The 17,183-nt window shown below is 45.1% G+C and overlaps 1 protein-coding gene across 1 annotated transcript in view; it reads right to left on the minus strand.

Moving 5' to 3' along the window:
• The window catches only part of ANXA2 (annexin A2), a 103,367-nt gene that overhangs the window by 34,048 nt on the left and 52,136 nt on the right, over positions 1-17,183 (minus strand). The window contains exons 6-9 of the mRNA XM_069223464.1: positions 7,848-7,938; positions 5,407-5,486; positions 2,042-2,101; positions 503-596 (exon numbers count right to left, since the gene is read on the minus strand). Of these exons, the coding sequence (XP_069079565.1) occupies positions 503-596; positions 2,042-2,101; positions 5,407-5,486; positions 7,848-7,938 (325 nt within the window). The remainder of the gene's footprint in view (positions 1-502; positions 597-2,041; positions 2,102-5,406; positions 5,487-7,847; positions 7,939-17,183) is intronic.

Consider the following 17,183-nt stretch of genomic DNA (forward strand, 5'->3'; position numbering starts at 1 on the left):
CCATAGGTCACTGTTACTCTTTCAGTTTATTGCTTGCTGTGGCCAGATACAGATGAGATGGACAGTACAATAGGAGGGTAGTGCACGGTGTTTGGCTGTCTCATGTGACAGCCTCCTTGACCTGTCTGAAGATGCAAGGTCATCTTTACACAATACTGGTCCTCCTCTTCCTCAAAATGGAAGAAATGGCCACTGTGCATGTGGTGGAACGGCAAGTCTGAAGCACAGAAGAGCTTGCAGGAGTAACAGAAAATGTAAGTATTGCACAACTACAAGCAAAGTGTGATTGGCAGTGTTTGTGCTTTTTGAGAAGTGACTTTAAAAATGAATGGAGTTGGGTCTCTCAGTTCAGAAAGGATATAAGTCAATTGAATATTATGATATTTTGATGATGTGTATTGAGTATGGCAAACGATGAATGTCAACAGGTAGATATGGCACCAAATGGGTGCTGCCCACGCAGCCACCCTCAAGGTTCCAAGAGATCCTCCCAGCACTCTACCTTTCTGCAGGTGGGGTATGCTTCGCTCGGTCATGATGGAGATCCACTTGGCTGCATCAGTCCCTTTCCTCTTGACTCCTGCTTCGTATAGGTCCTGCAATCAACAAATAAATCAGTGAGGATGCCTCCGCAGAGCAGAGAGATTCTGCCCAACAAACACAACAGATATATACAGAGCACAGTCTGACCACACAAAGAAAGCACATATGCGTGCCCCCCCGCATGAGTCACTCTGCAGCAGGAGTTACTGGCACCATCTTGTTTTATGCACAGTGGTGATCAAAATAAAGCAGAGTTCGGTGCCTAAACATCTCTATTCGTACACGTGCCACACAGTTCTGTTGACCAAACCAAAGATGCCCAGTCATCAGGCATCATAAGTAAACAGTAGGAGTCACCCAGGCACGTGGCACAGTGCACCTAAAACAAATGGGCAACAGCTCTGAACATCTTATGTTGGAAAGGGGTAAGAAACAAAGAAAAGAGCTAACAGTTTATTTTAGCATCAGAAGAGAAACAACTTTAATGCCTCTCAGTAAAGTTCTATACCAGTGATGTGTCCTGGCTCTAAACTTTTTCAATGTGTTTATTGATTATTTGCACTGCTTCTAAGCATTTTGCAGTTGATGATCTTAAACTTAATTCTGTACTATTTCTCGAACACATCACTATCCTCCTAGTCAAGATAGTACGCAGCTGACATAAACTGTTACATGGGCTTTAACCTCTCTATATGGTGGTGTAAAGTGGTCTGGCTGTGGACAGATCACACTATTAAAGGTCAAAGGAAAAAACAAAGCTCAAATTGAGCAATAATCTAACTCTATTCAAACTTGTCTGTCACACTGATTATTCAATTCGAAGATAAGCAAGCTTGCACTGATCAACTCATCCTTCCCACTGAAGGCCTTTGAAGGGCGTGACATAGTGCTCCATTCCTTGAAGGTTAAAGCTGGCTCCAGGAAGGCAAAGAAGTCGCAAGCAAGTCTCGCTGTAGAGCCAGATCCCTCCCATCACACAGGCCGCGTGTCTTTAGTAGCACTTCGATGACCTTCACTATAGTTATCTGAGAACCTCACTCACTTTAAGATTCAAATCTGGCAGCTAAACATAACTGGAGTGCTGACCTCAGCTTTCAAACCCCTACAAAGCCCCAGTTTCTTAGTACTTGCCAGGCAAGCCAGCAGTATTTAAAATGGAGGCATGGAGGAACAAGCCATAGACATGCATCTGGAAAAGCTCTTTTAGAAGAGCAGATCTACACAAGTGGGGTTGAAATTGAGAACTGCAAGAGTTACAAAGATGGGACACCTAAATACAAGTTTGATAGAAGTCAACACGACAGTCCATACAGATTCACAGCACAATGCCCAAGAAATGTCTGAAAAACGTTTTGCCGTAGGGAAGGATGCTATATAAAAAAGTCAGAGACAGGACTAGGAAAGATATTTCTTCGTCCTCACGCATGCATAGCCAGATATGGCACCAATATACAAATATTTTCACGATACACTGATTTCTAATTGGAAGATTGCTTACCCTGGCGTCATGATCAATCTTCTCATAATCCACCACAGAGTTCTCCTCAGGCCTTTTACCCTAAAGGAAAAGAAGAAATAGTTACCTATGAACGTTAACCTGGGGCAAATGACCATGTAGGCTGGCGTTCTCGCCCCCACTGGCCAGAGTAATACTAGTGTTTTAAACGAGTGTGCAATCTTTGGGGTTTGTTGAGCCTGAAGCCAATGCTGGAAGGTAGGTGCTTCCAGAATGGAGCCTTGGTGCTTGTATTATACAATATTCTACATTTATCAACAAAAAGCGATCATGGCAAGAGGATTTCAGAGGTGACATGGATAATTTTTTAAACTGAGGACTTTGAGGGATGAACCGTGTTGTAGGACTGTCACTTCCAAGCCTGCCATGTAAGTGTGGAGACTATGGCCCATATTTATACTTTTTTTGTGCCGCATTTGCGCCGCTTTTTGACGCAAAAGCGGCGCAAACTTACATTTAGGGGCATATTTATACTCCGTTTGCGCCGGAATTGCATCGTTTTTTTTTACGCAATTTCGTCGCAAAACTAACTCCATATTTATACTTTGGCGTTAGACGCGTCTAGCGCCAAAGTCCATGGAGTTAGCGTCATTTTTTAGCGTGGACACCTACTTTGCGTTAATTATATGCAAGGTAGGCGTTCCCGTCTAAAAAATCGACTCCGAGGCATGTGCGTCGGATTTATACTCCCGGGCAAAAATCACGCCTGGGAGTGGGCGGGTCAAAAAAAATGACGTACGGCCGCTTTTGCGCCGTTTTTTAGCGCCTGCAAAAGGCAGGCGTTAAGGGACCTGTGGGCTCTGAAGGAGCCCAGAGGTGCCCTCCCATGCCCCCAGGGACACCCCCTGTCACCCTTGCCCACCCCAGGAGGACACCCAAGGATGGAGGGACCCATCCCAGGGACATTAAGGTAAGTTCAGGTAAGTGTTTTTTTTTCCATTTTTTTTTGTGGCATAGGGGGGCCTGATTTGTGCCCCCCTACATGCCACTATGCCCAATGACCATGCCCAGGGGACATAAGTCCCTTGGGCATGGCCATTGGGCAAGGGGGCATGACTCCTGTCTTTGCTAAGACAGGAGTCATTTCTATGGGGGTTGGGAGTCAAAAAAAATGTCGCAAATCGGGTTGAGGCGAAAAAATTGCCTCAACCTGACTTGCCCCATTTCTTGACGCCCAAGCTCCATTTTCCCCTATGCCGGCGCTGCCTGGTGTACGTCGTTTTTTTTAACGCACACCAGACGGCGCCGGCGGCTAACGCCGGCTAACGCCATTCAATAAATACGGCGCCCGCATGGCGCTTCAGAATGGCGTTAGCCGGCGCTAATTTTTTTGACGCAAAACTGCGTTAGCGCAGTTTTGCGTCAAAAAGTATAAATATGGGCCTTACTGTATTTTGTAAGTTTGCGCTATTTTTGCGTCAAAATGCGGCGCAAATGCGGCGCTAAAAAAGTATAAATATGGGCCTATATATCATCCTTACCACTTAGCCCTTTTCGTGTCGGGGGGCGTACTCACCCCTCTATCTGGGTTTCTTTTCAAAACTTGTATGAGGTCACCCATACTTAGGGAACATATCAGAAAAGACAAACTTTTCTTAACCTTAGACTCTTTGGCGCCACTAAAACCTGGACATGCCCTTAGCTCTTGGAGCTCCGACGGGGTTAAGGCACAGAAGACTGCTGGGACCATCACCATTAATTGGGTAATCAACTTTATAGAGGTAGCCCCGTGCATAATTTAACTAGGTTGATAATCCCAAACCTAATAGAGCCTCTTTCTGTCTTCTATCAATTTATTCGAGTCAGAGACAAACTTTTCTCTATATGCTATGCAATTAGTCACGAACAATAATAACTTTGTTCATCCTTCACCTCAACGTCAGATAATTGAAGCTTTCTGCTTTCACAATCAAGCAACTCAAGAGCCTGTGAGAGACAATTAATGTTGCTTAGTATTTTTGCCCGTGCAGCTTTCACTTGAAGCTTGTAGACCAAAGTTGCCTCCCCCATCTCATTATTTACAGCATTCTGTTAAGTAGACGGAATTGTTTTAAGTCAGTTTATCTAAACAATGAAAACAAGCCTTCAAACCTTGTAATACTAGGGCAACCACCAGATCGTAAAACTTTAAGTGGAAGGATCGTGTAAAAGCAGCACAAAAGGCAGTGGTCTGTCCTAGGTTTGTTGAGAACTAGGCTAAGTAATCCCTCCCACAAACATCAAACCTGCAATATTCTCAACTGGACGTTAGATGGCAGGAGAGTACAGAGCATGTGATCTACAACTACACATATTGCAAACATTACTTTACCTAAATTTGTTCTGAGCATTGGTGAAAGATGTATACTCATAAAGGGTCAAGTGTACAAATTATTTTTTTCAAAAATGGTCTGATTTGCAGAATCAGGCCGTTTGCGTCCGGAAAAAAACATTTTGAAATATACAAGGGCCTTATTTGTGATTCGATGACCTATTACCAAACCACAAATAGGGTTTGCGATTCGGTATTAAGAAGGGGCCTGTTTAGGGAGTCCCTTCCTAATACCGAATCACACTGGTATGTGTGAATGTTTTGCGACCAAAATGCAATCACAAAACATTTACATTTTACCACCTAAGTAGGTGGTAACCCATTCGGAAGGGACCCCAACGGGACAACTTCCCCTTTGAGAATGGTTTTAAAAATATTTTTTAAGAGCAGGCAGGGGTCGCACAGACCACTGCCTATTCTTAAAAAATGAAAACCAAACTTTTCATTTTTGTTTTTGAAATGAATCCCCTTTTCCTTTAAGGAAAGCTTGCTGCATTTAAAAAAAACATTACTTAATTTAAAGGCAATCACAGACATGGTGGCCTACTGGGGTCAGCAGACAACCATATCTGTAATTTTAGCGATTCCCAATGGGTCGCAAAGCAAGACCTACTGCATGAATATTAATGAGGTAGGTCTATTTGCAACCCACTGGGAATCGCAGAAAGTGGAAAGCACACTTTCCTACATGGGCGTTTGCAATTCCCAAATAGCAAATCACAAAAATTGGCTGTTTGGTAACCTGAACATGGACACATCTGGCCCCTAGAGTCCAATATTGGCTGCATCAAGTCTTTTCTTGTTAAACCATCTCACTTCTGCTTGTATTGTTCCAAGTAGTGATAAATAGTAAATAATGTGCAGTGCAGCAGGACCCAGAGGTTTATGCTTCCTTTACTAAACAACAGGGGATCTGGGGCCGTCTATTCCATTCACCATCCTGATCTTCTCTGATAATAAACACAACAGTAAATGAGAGGCCGGTACCACAAAGATCATAAAAGATAAGGTGACAGTGGCCACACTGCAATCTTACCTTTGCCAGAGCAATCATCAATTTCCGGAAGTCCCCAGAAGTATCGGAGGTGATGTCCTTTTCTAAATCTGTCTTGAACACTAAAGAGAAGAAACCGTGTTGTGTTAATGTTGAACATTAAGGTTAGGTGGGGTAGCTAATATTCAGCATCATTGGTTCCTTCTAGCCCTCAGGTGCCCGACTTACTGAAGCAAGTGCAGGAATCACACAATTCCCTAGCTTTTGCAAACATTAAAGAATGTTCCAACTGTTTTTCACGGAATGAACAGAAAAGGTACATAGGACACCGCTTGCAGGTAGCTTTTAGGTTAACTACCCACCCTGCAGTGATGTCTCCTTTACACAATAGGTTGTAACTCCTAAGAAATGATCGGATGTTCTCAGCCCACAAGACCATCTTCTTAATGAGGCCACTGAGTTTCAAAAGGATGGGTCATGCAAACAGGCAAGTTAAGGTGTGACCTCGTGTCAGATAAGAAACTCTCTGCTCAACCTCTTCGGAATCTTATCCATTAAACAATAAGCAACTGACACAGTTGTTGAGGTTTAATTCCAGGACTAGTATGTCTGAAGTGCAAGTAGTGAAGGTTTCTTTCATTCGAGATGACCGCCATTCTGGGCAGTTAAGGGCCGATTAGAAGTTGAGTAGACTGGACTCCTGAGGAGTACCTCTCCGTTTAATTATAAGTGGCCCAGTATTACACCACCTGGAATTCCTAGTACAGGAACATGGGATCCAAGTTTAATTGCTTTGGGGTTGGGCTGCAAGTGCAGCTGGCTGCCAGTCACAAGTCTATCCGGCTTGACATTCTGCTGAGGCAAAAAAGATGACGTTCACATTTACCACTTGCTCAGAGCAGATGGTAAATGTGAACAATAATGCCCCCAAAACTGAGAACTCCCTGCAGAAGTCTGCTTGGAAATAACGTGTGCACAGTTATTCCCCATTCCATGGCGATTGACACATGTAGGGACTGATGTATTAAAAGCATTTTTCAATTCTGTGCCTACGTGAAAATGTGTTAGTACATAAGGGAGAATATTTGTAGTTAGCTTAGGAGCTGCTGGCTGGATTGATTCATTCGAGCCACTTAACTATACCTAACTCACAGCCTGATTCACATAGGTAAACGTACACTTTTGTATAAGTTTATGATTGTTTGCTATTCACAAAGGGAATTACGAGTCGTATCTTTACGAGTGTGAAGTCTCCGCACATAAAAATTAGGTATTTTTATGTGTGGAGACTCCGCACTCGTAAAGATACTACCCGTAAAGCCCTCTGTGAATAGCAAGCAATCGTAAACTTACACAAAAGTGTCTACGTTTCCCTTTGTGAATCAGGGCCTCAGTGCCTCCGCCAGAGTGGCAGAGCACAACACCAATGCTCAGCGACAGAAAAGGGGACTTTGGGGTGTACTGCTGGGTTTTCTGTACTTCCAAAGCAAGTCTGGTAGATCGTAGTAGCATGAGTTAAACAGGGCAAAAGCTTTGTATGCTTACTTGGCACCTTTTAGAGTGGCCTTCCCTTGTCTCAAGACATTCTGGGCTTTCGTTTATGATAAAGTAGACAAATAAAAAATGGACACGTCGAACAGAATACTTACATACGCAACTGCGGGTGTGCAGCTGCAGATAAAACCTTTGATAAAGTGTGACAACAGTCTCTTGCAGTGTGTCAACAGTTCTAGGGAATCTGCTGCACTTTAGATTTAGAGTCGGCCAAGGGAGCGTGCGTTCAGACACTCTGGGGGTCATTCCGACCCCGGCGGTCAAGGACCGCCGGGGCCGGGGATGCGGGAGCACCGCCAACAGGCTGGCGGTGCCCCGCAGGGCATTCTGACCGCGGCGGTTTGGCCGCGGTCAGAACAGGAAAACCGGCGGTCTCCCGCCGGTTTTCCGCTGCCCTGGGAATCCCCCATGGTGGCGCAGCTTGCTGCGCCGCCATGGGGGATTCCGACCCCCTCACCGCCATCCTGTTCCTGGCGGCTCCGACCGCCAGGAACAGGATGGCGGTGAGGGGTGTCGTGGGGCCCCTGGGGGCCCCTGCAGTGCCCATGCCAATGGCATGGGCACTGCAGGGGCCCCCGTAAGAGGGCCCCACTTTGTATTTCAGTGTCTGCTTTGCAGACACTGAAATACGCGACAGGTGCCACTGCACCCGTCGCACATACCCACTCCGCCGGCTCCATTCGGACCCGGCTTCCTCGTGGGGAGGGGTTTCCCGCTGGGCTAGCGGGCGGCCTTCTGGCGGTCGCCCGCCAGCCCAGCGGGAAAGCCAGAATGGCCTCATATGGCGGCTCCCTCCAGGCGGGCGGCTCCCGCCGCCCGCGGGGGTCAGAATGACCCCCTCTGACTGGCCATCACAGCAAGGGTCTTTTGCTGTGGTCTTTCGTTGGAAAGAAATCACCCAAAAATAGAATCACTGCTGGACAACTTACTTTCCTTGTAGGAGGCCTGGATCGCGTGAAGCTCTGGGTTTGTCCGCGAGCAGATGATTTCAATGAGGGTATCTTCGTCCGTTCCCAAGCCCTGAAATCAACAAATACGTCTTGCGTAAGACTTCGCAGTGGACCCGCGGTACATGATCAACAGTCCAACATGAAGAACAACGAACTCGAACCGCAGTGGCACATGGAGCCCTGTTGCGTGCCCAACCAGTGGTTCTCCCTGAAACCTGCCTGTATTGGCGGTCATTTTATAATGGCAAAGCACCCACACAGCAAGGCCAGATGTCTCCTGTTTAGGAATTTCACCAACTGAGAGACAGTGTGTGTGCGTGTGTGTGCGTGTCCAGTGACAAGGCACGGAACGTGTATGTGTGTGTTTCCTGAAAATGGATACTGTGTGTGCATGTTTAGTGACAGGGTATAAGTTCACAAAGCATTTGTGTGCATGTCTTCTGACGATGAATAGTGTGTTTGTGCGCCAGTGCTTAATTTGTGCTTGCTGTTTCCAGTGCGGGGCACCGGCCCTTTTCTTTTTTAGGGCCGGCGCTTATTTTCCTGCCTCAAGCATTTACTGCGGATGGAGGAAGAGAAAAATGAAAAAGCTTCACAATGGGAGAATACAGAAAGTTGCAAAAAGTTACCTGAAGTTACCTGAAGGGACAGGGAGTGGCTGTAAATGGGTTAAAGAGGCCCGAGATGGCTTCAGGATTACGCTGCCTCAGTATTCCATGTTCCCACATTTAATTGCTGCAGCCGCGTGTTTAAGAGGAGGGCTTTGAGCACCTGCACTTTTTTGTTTACAAATTAAGCACTGGTGTGTTGCTCCATATTAACAAGCCACAGTATGTTTCTGCGTGAGCAAAATCACAAGGCCAATAAAGGGACACACAGTCTGGATGTTTCCATGGACTGAGCTCCAAAGAGAGAAGAAAACGAAAGAGAGGGAGGAAAGAGAGAGCTATTGTTTATTTCACTGCTAGTGCTGATTTTTCAATGTGCAACATCACTGCTTTATAACAACAGACATAGAGTTTGGGCTCTTGAAGAGATATTGTACGGGAAATCGTGAAACACGCTAACATCTCCAGAAGAAAATGCCTCACAGGAAAGTGACTCTTAAAAGTACACAACATTATCCCCTTAGCCTCATAAGGCCATAGCCATTAAAATCCTTGAATATAAATGTACAGAGAACTACACTATGTTAAAACATTATCATAGCCCATGATACTAAAGCCACTCTGTGACCCCACTAAGAACAGTTTGACCTCATTCAGATGCTGACCCAGACTTTAAAAGCCCTGGTTTAGAAAGTACAGCCACTGTTTTCTAAGAATGGCAGTGGTAATTCCACCCCTGAAACACTTAGAATCCTACAACTGTAAGTGTTTCACCTCTGCAACAAATCATCTGAGTCAACCTCACCACCAGCATCTAAATCAGCACCTAGGAGTATGTCAATCACTGATATCTTGGGTGGTGTGGACTATTCTAATCCCTGTAGAGACAATATTAATCCCAGGATTTTCCTAAAATTTAATGTCGAGATTATGCTTACTTGCCTTCAAAACCAGTGGCTATTGAGTGTTCTGTAGAGAGCACAATGGCACAATTCTAATTTAGGTTTTGCGATTTGTGTTTTCTTTTTCTGCTATTTGAGTCCACACAGTGTTTGGTGAATTGAAATTCATCCATTTGAATATTCGAGGATTATGCACAAAATGTTTATATTTGCCTGTAGAAAGGTATGCATTAATTGCTCCAAAAATACGGATTGTTGAATGTAAATCACATTGAGAAAGTAGCCAAGAATAGGCCCACAGAAATAGTGGCTACATAAATCCTATTGCCATCGACCTCCCCAGATGCTAGAAAAGCATGTGATTTGCTGTCAAAGTGAAAGGCGCAGCTCGCATTACATCTGTGTCCTGAGGCTACCTCTCTACTCGTTCATCAATGACGCCATGTTAAGCCGCACAGGCTCCACTCCACTGAAGTTTAATTAGCTGTTGTGATCTCTCCATCTGGATTTGGGGCTCCATATCACATATCACAGTTGATTCATATGTGCTGCCAGAACCCCCCATCTCTGGACCAACAGCAGATGGTGACCTTCAGAGGTCCACTGTGGAACCAAACATGGTACCTGTACTTGCCTGACAACAAGCAGGACGAGAAGTTTACAACAAGCCCCAACTCTGGGTTTAAAGATCTAGAAGTGTGTTAGGTTAATTATCAGTGAATCATTAATGGTGACATGGGTATCAAAAAGTGGACTGCTATGTTTCCGAAACCTCCACGGCCGCAAGAGTGTACTGCATGTATGGCAACGTAGGTATTCTGCCTGCTCCTGTGGGTGGGAATGGTCTGATAATGCTGACCTCTTCCTTCTTCTGCAGTGTGGCCTGCTCTGATACAAGTGACCTGCCTGCTTCTCCTGTGTGAACTGCTCTGATTTCAGTGCCTCGCCTGACCTTAGTCAGGTACATGGCTGATAGATCTGCCTAGTACAGCTTTGTGGGTGGCTATGCTACTGGTATCTTGCCCAGGGGTGTGGGTACGGAGTATCCAGTAGGGAATGATGTTATACATTATTGTCCTAACTCCTATTGTGCAGGCTCCTGTGGTACTGGCAGGTGTACTGTGCCTGCTTTGTAAGCCCCTCCCTGTTTCATGGCTAGTCTGTCTTTTTGTATGGTAAAAATTCTTACTGGATCCCTGCCTGCACCTTGTACGTTGAATGAGGTGATACCCACATCCTCTCTGCTCTTGCTACGTGTGTTGTTCTGATTCTGGTGCTCCACTTGCTTTTGTTATGTGGAATACTCTGATATTCGTGGCCTGCCTGCTCAACGTGTGTCTTATGCCCTGATATTGATTGTGTGCCTGCTCCCTCAACTTCTCTGATGTGTCTGCTTTGATTTGGCCTAGTTTATCCGGAGCCCGAGGTCGAACATGTGCCACTTACAAGACATAGAGATGAACAGTCTAGTTGGTCAAATATATAAGTATATAGATGGATTCCCTGGATCCTCAAATGGCACACCCAGTACCCTTTTATTGGAGACTCCCCTTCTATCCATTTCCCACTCTCTTGTTTTACAACATTCCTAAGGTCCTGACCTTAATATCTAACTTATGCATGTACCTATGCATCAGAGAACCATGTTCAGAAGAGGCTAGGGGTAGCACCTTTCAGACCAGGCCCTTCTTTTGTCCACATTTGTGTTCTCTTTAGTGTTTCTGGCCTTGTTGACTGGGTGCTTTGCCAATATTATGTGACCAGTAATAGGTAGGATTTTTCAGGATTCAAAAATATTAATAAGTGCAGTGATTATCTCACAAAATTGACCGCACAATGGCATTAGGTGATGCAAAATCAAATTGGAGTAAACAGTCAAAACACGTAGCACGCATAATAGTTTAGTAAATTAATGTTACTATTGTATACCTTGACACATGTTCAGTTGTAAGGCAGAAGGTTCTAGGCCTGTGGTCCGCATTCGTAAAATTACTGTCAGTAAAATTAAACTTGTAGTTTGTGAATATGAAAAAATAGTAAGTATAAACAAAAGTGTAATTTTACTTCTGCAAATCATGATTTCACCAGAGGGGCATTGTGTGGACAGTCATGATATAACTTCTCACCTCCATGCTTGCCCATGACCGCGGTCATTGGAAGAGTTAAAAGAAATATATGATTGGTTCCAGAAGTTTCTGTCATTTGCACTTCACCTGTTATGCCCTTCATTCGGAATGCAACTATACCTGGCAGTATTTTTATAACATGCACAGTTATGACCGGAGCCAAAGAGCAGTGCCTGGATATAATGCCCCACCCCCATGGCCTCTGATTGGCTGTGCTGTCAATTAACAGTAACTGATTGGCTGTTAGTGTTCCAGAGTCTCAAGCAGCCGCTGCTTCCCAGGGCCTCAGTCTTTCTTCCCAGAGCCTCAGACTTTTTTTCATTTTTGTTGTACGCTGAACAAAAAGTAGAAGCATGTGAGGTGCAGATCCACAGGCGAAGGGCTGCTTAAAACGAACAGTCTCTTGACTAAATCGATAGGGTTGGCAAGTGTGAGTAAGCAGCACTGTGACCTTCGCAAAAAGTGCACAACTCACAAGTGCGGTCAATATGGTTGCCAGATAAATGGACTTAGCCGCCCTAGACATATTGTGTACGCTCCTGCTGTAAAAATATCCCTGTCCTTGACAAGGACCTAACAGGTAATGACTGCAGCATTCAGGAGAGGAGAAAAAGTTTGCTAGCTGGATGACAGCAAGCCACCTCAAATTGAACTTAGGAAAAACCGAGATCATCATCTTCGGACCCAACAAGACATCATGGAACGACTCTTGGTGGCCTACCACCCTAGGACCACCCCCGACACCCACCACTCACACACGCAATCTCAGCATCATACTTGACTCGTCTCTCTCCATGACTCAGCAAATCAACGCCATATCGTCCTCATGCTTCAACACCCTCTGCATGCTACACAAGACCTTCAAATGGATTCCAATAGAAACCAGAAGAACGGTCACCCACGCCCTTATCAGCAGCACACTGGACTACGGCAACGCCCTCTATGCAGGGACCACAGCCAAGCTTCAGATAAAACTCTAGCGCATCCAGAACGCCGCCGCACTTCTCATCTCCGCCCACCTCAGATCCCTACACTGGCTGCCTATCAACAAAAGGATCATCTTTAAAATCCTAATCCACGCGCACAAAGCCCTCCACGACACCAGACCGGCCAACCTCAACGAACGAATCAACTTCCACATCCCAACCTGCCAGCTCCGCTCCGCCAACCTCGCCCTCGCAACAGTCCCCTGCAACCAACGCACCACCTCCGGCGGCATATCCTTTTCCCACCTCGCCGCCAACCTACGCAAGACCCAGGACCTCCTAACTTTCAGAAAGCGCCTCAAAACCTGGCTCTACAAGCAGTAACACCCTCCCCACCTCCCACCCACAGCGCCTTGAGACCCTACCGGGTGAGAAGCACTTACGAAATTTGATTGATTGATTGAAAAGTTCGAATCGGGAAGCTGAAACGTTTCAGAGGTTTTCACGTCTTAAAGCAAGTGTTAGATAATGTAGAGCTTGCGTCTGATGTGGGGAAGCACTCTTCCAAACGTGCATAAATTCATGTAGGTATTGTGAGGGTGCAATTAATGTTTGCTACAGGTCCTGAAAGCCAAGAAGTTTAATATTTCTAGGGGCGCTTCCGTAAATGTTTTGAACTGAATCCAGGGAGGTACAAGTAGCCAGTATTGTATTTTATACCACGAGAGGGATGTTTCTGCCATTGTTTGTGCAGGGACAGCCCCATACTTTTAAAGTGGTGATTAGTTTCTTCCCTGATCCTGTACAATTGAATTAGTAGTCAAGAGGTTGCTCCTGGCACAAGCAACTGTCATGATATAATCATCAGAAATCGTAAAGATGACCTTTTCTGAAATTTTTTATAAATCTGGGATCCTCAAGATATAGTTATGTGGGAGAATCTCCATGCACTAGGTTCAGTTTGGCTGGAAACTCAGCTCTTAAATATGCATTGTATTTCGGCGAGCGTGTCCTTGAGGTTTAATGTCGACTACTCAGAAGACATTTTCATAACAAAGGCTGCTCACTTACATCTCACAGCCTTAACGTGCTGGGACTGCCTTTCGTGCATGGAAACAGAAGACGTTTCTAGCAATACAGAAAGGACGAGGGATCAATCAATATATGCTATCACCACACAGTTACCAAAATAGAGCAAATAAAGGAATTTCTAATTACTTAAGGAAATGAAGCTATACTTTAAGTTCTACATTGCGGACTTTTTTTTCTAGAAAATGGCATGAAAAGACTAAATTGCTTGTATACCACTGCAAGAAGGGAAAAGAGAACGCTCGCATGTCAGTGCCAGTTGAGGGACAGCAGATGGCGCTAAGGTACAACAGAACGTGTTAGGGTCCGTGTACACGAAGCTCCTAAACCCATCAAAAGAACTCAAGTTATTCCTGTGACGGGCGACATCGTTCAAGTGGTGCACCTTTCCCGGATGTATGGTAGAAAAGGCCTCTCTCTGGGGTCATCGACCCTCACTGGTCTATAATGAAGAACCACCTTCACCCTTCCCCGTCTTTGAACGAGGGATAGAAGCAGGGCCGGACTGGGAACCCAAAGCTGCCCTGGCAAATGTAGTCATCCCAGCCCCCATAAGAGGCATAGCGAGCGGGCCTGACCACTACAATGGGATTTAAGGGAACCCCCACCCAAATAAAGTTTGGGAAAAATGGCAAAAACGGTGCATTCTACGACACATTTTTGATTATATATATTTATATATATTTAATTGTATTTGTTTTTAAAGCGTAGTAAATTAGGACCTTACAGTGCACTAGGATATGGCAATCTTTGTTGTGGCTCTTCAATTACTTCCTTGCCATCACCCTCTAACAGTGCCTCTCATCTCTCCTGGCACCTCTCTCACATGTATTTCATTTTTTTATAGTGCCTCTCTTACCAGCGTAGGGTATTGGAGCACTGTACATCACACATACAGAGAAAATGAATTATACATGTTTAAATCAGTATACAAAATGTCGACAAAGGGGACTACAGCGAGTAGGGTTCATGTCATCCATACTGGAAGGTAGTTTTAAGAGTGCCTGGTCTGGGGGAAGCCTACATTCAGGATTCAGATTTCAACAGAGTGGCTAGGGTTGACTTTACTAACATCAATTTATTTATATCCAAACAAATGTTTTTGTAGCAAAATTATGATAATCTAATTGATTAGGGAAAAGATTAGGAAACACATAACCTTCTAAACTGTATCATGCACTTTGCATGCAGCTCTCTGATGGCAGTGCATGCCAGAGAGTGCTCTCTGTAACAGATTATGACTGCAACTTGTGAACTGCACTGTGACAAGGCTTTGTGACAAAAACTTTAGCCCACTGAGCTGTGCACATAAAATACTGTTTTGTGATCTGCTTAGTACAGTTCTTTGCAGCAGACATATTAAGCCTCTGCCCTACCTTAGAGAAGTCAAAACTGTGACTAGACAAAAAACCCCACCCGATCTCTCTCCAGTAGGTACATTAATTAGTACCCTGAGTGTACTGTTAATCATCTGCTTCAAATAACTCTTCCTGTTCTTCCTTGTGTGGTTCTGGGGTTGCTGGGGCCTCCAGCGGTGATTCGGCCTCCTCCGTGGCTGGGATTGTTGAGGTTTTCACTTGGATGCAGAACTTTTTTTAAGCAATCGTTGAATTCCTTTTTCTTTGGATGAGAGTGGCCATTTCTGCCTCAAGCTTTCTTTTCTTTCTTTCAAGCTCTTTTGCCCGACGGTCTGCTTCATCCGACCCTTCTGGGGGTTGTGCGCTCCTGCGTCTTTGACACTCTAGCCTTCTCCCTTGCTTCATCGCATTTGGGGTCTTTCGTCAGTTCTTTCGATGATGTCTTCTGGCCTTTGGTATCCTGTGGTCGGATCGGTCCCTTTCTGTTTTTGCTGACCTTCGGTCACCATTGTCTTTGGCGCTGAGGCTGCTTTTGTGGGTTTGTCAGCGGAATTATGATCCGACCCTTTCGGCAGTCTTACCTTCTTTTTAGCAGACCTTGACCCTTTTTTTGCAGTGAACCATAGAGCTGTGTGCTGTAGAAATTAAGGGAGGTGTGGACTGTAGAGCAGTGTAATGAAGATATTAATGAAGCCTTAGAAGAGAGCCCTCTGGATATTAAGGGAACCATTGTTCTGTGTACTTTGGATATTATGTGTTTTGTGTAACACTGGGCTCCAGATACTGAGGGACCTACAGAAGTAGTCCATACTAGATATGAAGGTTCGCAGTGGAGTCATGTATCTCAGAATTTTTCAGATATTGATGGTAGCAGTGCTCCATGGATGTCAAGGGAACTGCGGAAGTAGAGCTCTTTGGATAATAAAGAAGCTGTGTGACTGGATTTTAAGTGATCTGTACCAGCACCATAATCCAAATATTCATGAAGAAGTAAGAAGTCGAATTTGCTTGAGGGGGAATTACTAATTCACCCAGTCACTCTAGCCAAATATGGGTGGGGCATCAGACTGCAGGGACCTGTTTCCCTTCTGTCATGCGAGTAGCAGCATGTACACACAATACCAACAGCTCAGCCACATCATCTCCTGTCCATTCATTGCTCCCTGAAGTCCCACCCAGAGGTTTCAGAAGGGGTAAAGGCAAAGGATCTAGGCGCTGCAAGAAAATAATTTCGGGACAGTCACAAGATACATCTGCAGTGAAGGGGCCCATTTATTCAGTTTTTAAATGTTTTTATTTATAAACATGGTTTTTCAAAAACTGAAGCGAGCAAACTTTTTAAAGACAAATGCGTACATTTACAAGCCGTAAAAATGTGCAACTGGGCACAGCCTTAGTTTAAAGTAAGCCATGTGAGCACTTGACCTCAGAATTGTCTTACCCTGTTGACAACAGGACATTGCTTAGCCTTGGCACGAAACAGAATAAACCACTGTCTTAAGTGTGGCCTAGTCACAAGTTTGTGATTCAATGTAACAAAAATAAAACAAGGAAATAAAAGGAAACAAAATTGCATCGTTTCTCCATTTCAGTTATGTTGCAATTACTCATAAGACAAGCAGCTGTTACTGAGCAGGGGAGGGTGGGGGTCTGAGTACAAAGTTGGGAGGGGGTGCAGAGCAAAGAAGGCAGAAGACTGGCTAATGGAGTTGGAGATCTCGATAGATAGCATGGGGTAACTTTTCAGAGAAGGTGAGAAACCTAGACAGGCATGGTGGGGGAAATGGGCAGAGGAGGAGGCTGGGAAGAGAAAATGAATGGCAGACAAGAAGCAGGAAGGAAGCAGGCAATGAGGGAGGAAGGCAGTGAGCCTAAAAGGCGAGGAAACCTCACCCGAATTGCCGGAGGGACAGTGAAGCGAAGCTGGGAGAAAGTGAGCTGAGAAGTTGAGAGACTGGACAGAAAAGCAGGGAGAGGCTTGGCTAGTAAGGCCTGTGCGGATACTCCCAGAGGAAAGTAGCAGAGATGGCAGGAAAGATGGCAGGAGGATGTGTCTGGGTAGAGAGGCTCAGAGAGACTGTGAAGAGAAGCTAAAGCGAAACAGGGCAGAGCAGCATGTTGTGTTGCACAGTCATTATCTGCTTCCAAAGACCAGATTAAGTCAGAATTAAGAATCCAACAGGCCCCTGATTAAGCCTTTTTGTGGACTTCAAAGTCAGCTCTTCACCAGTTGTGAGAAACAAAAAGGAAATCTCACACTGCAGGAATTCTAAGGTGGGAAATAACTGGCTTCAGTTCCAGAATAT

Source organism: Pleurodeles waltl, chromosome 3_1, assembly GCF_031143425.1.
Source record: "Pleurodeles waltl isolate 20211129_DDA chromosome 3_1, aPleWal1.hap1.20221129, whole genome shotgun sequence".
Classification (NCBI taxonomy): domain Eukaryota; kingdom Metazoa; phylum Chordata; class Amphibia; order Caudata; family Salamandridae; genus Pleurodeles; species Pleurodeles waltl.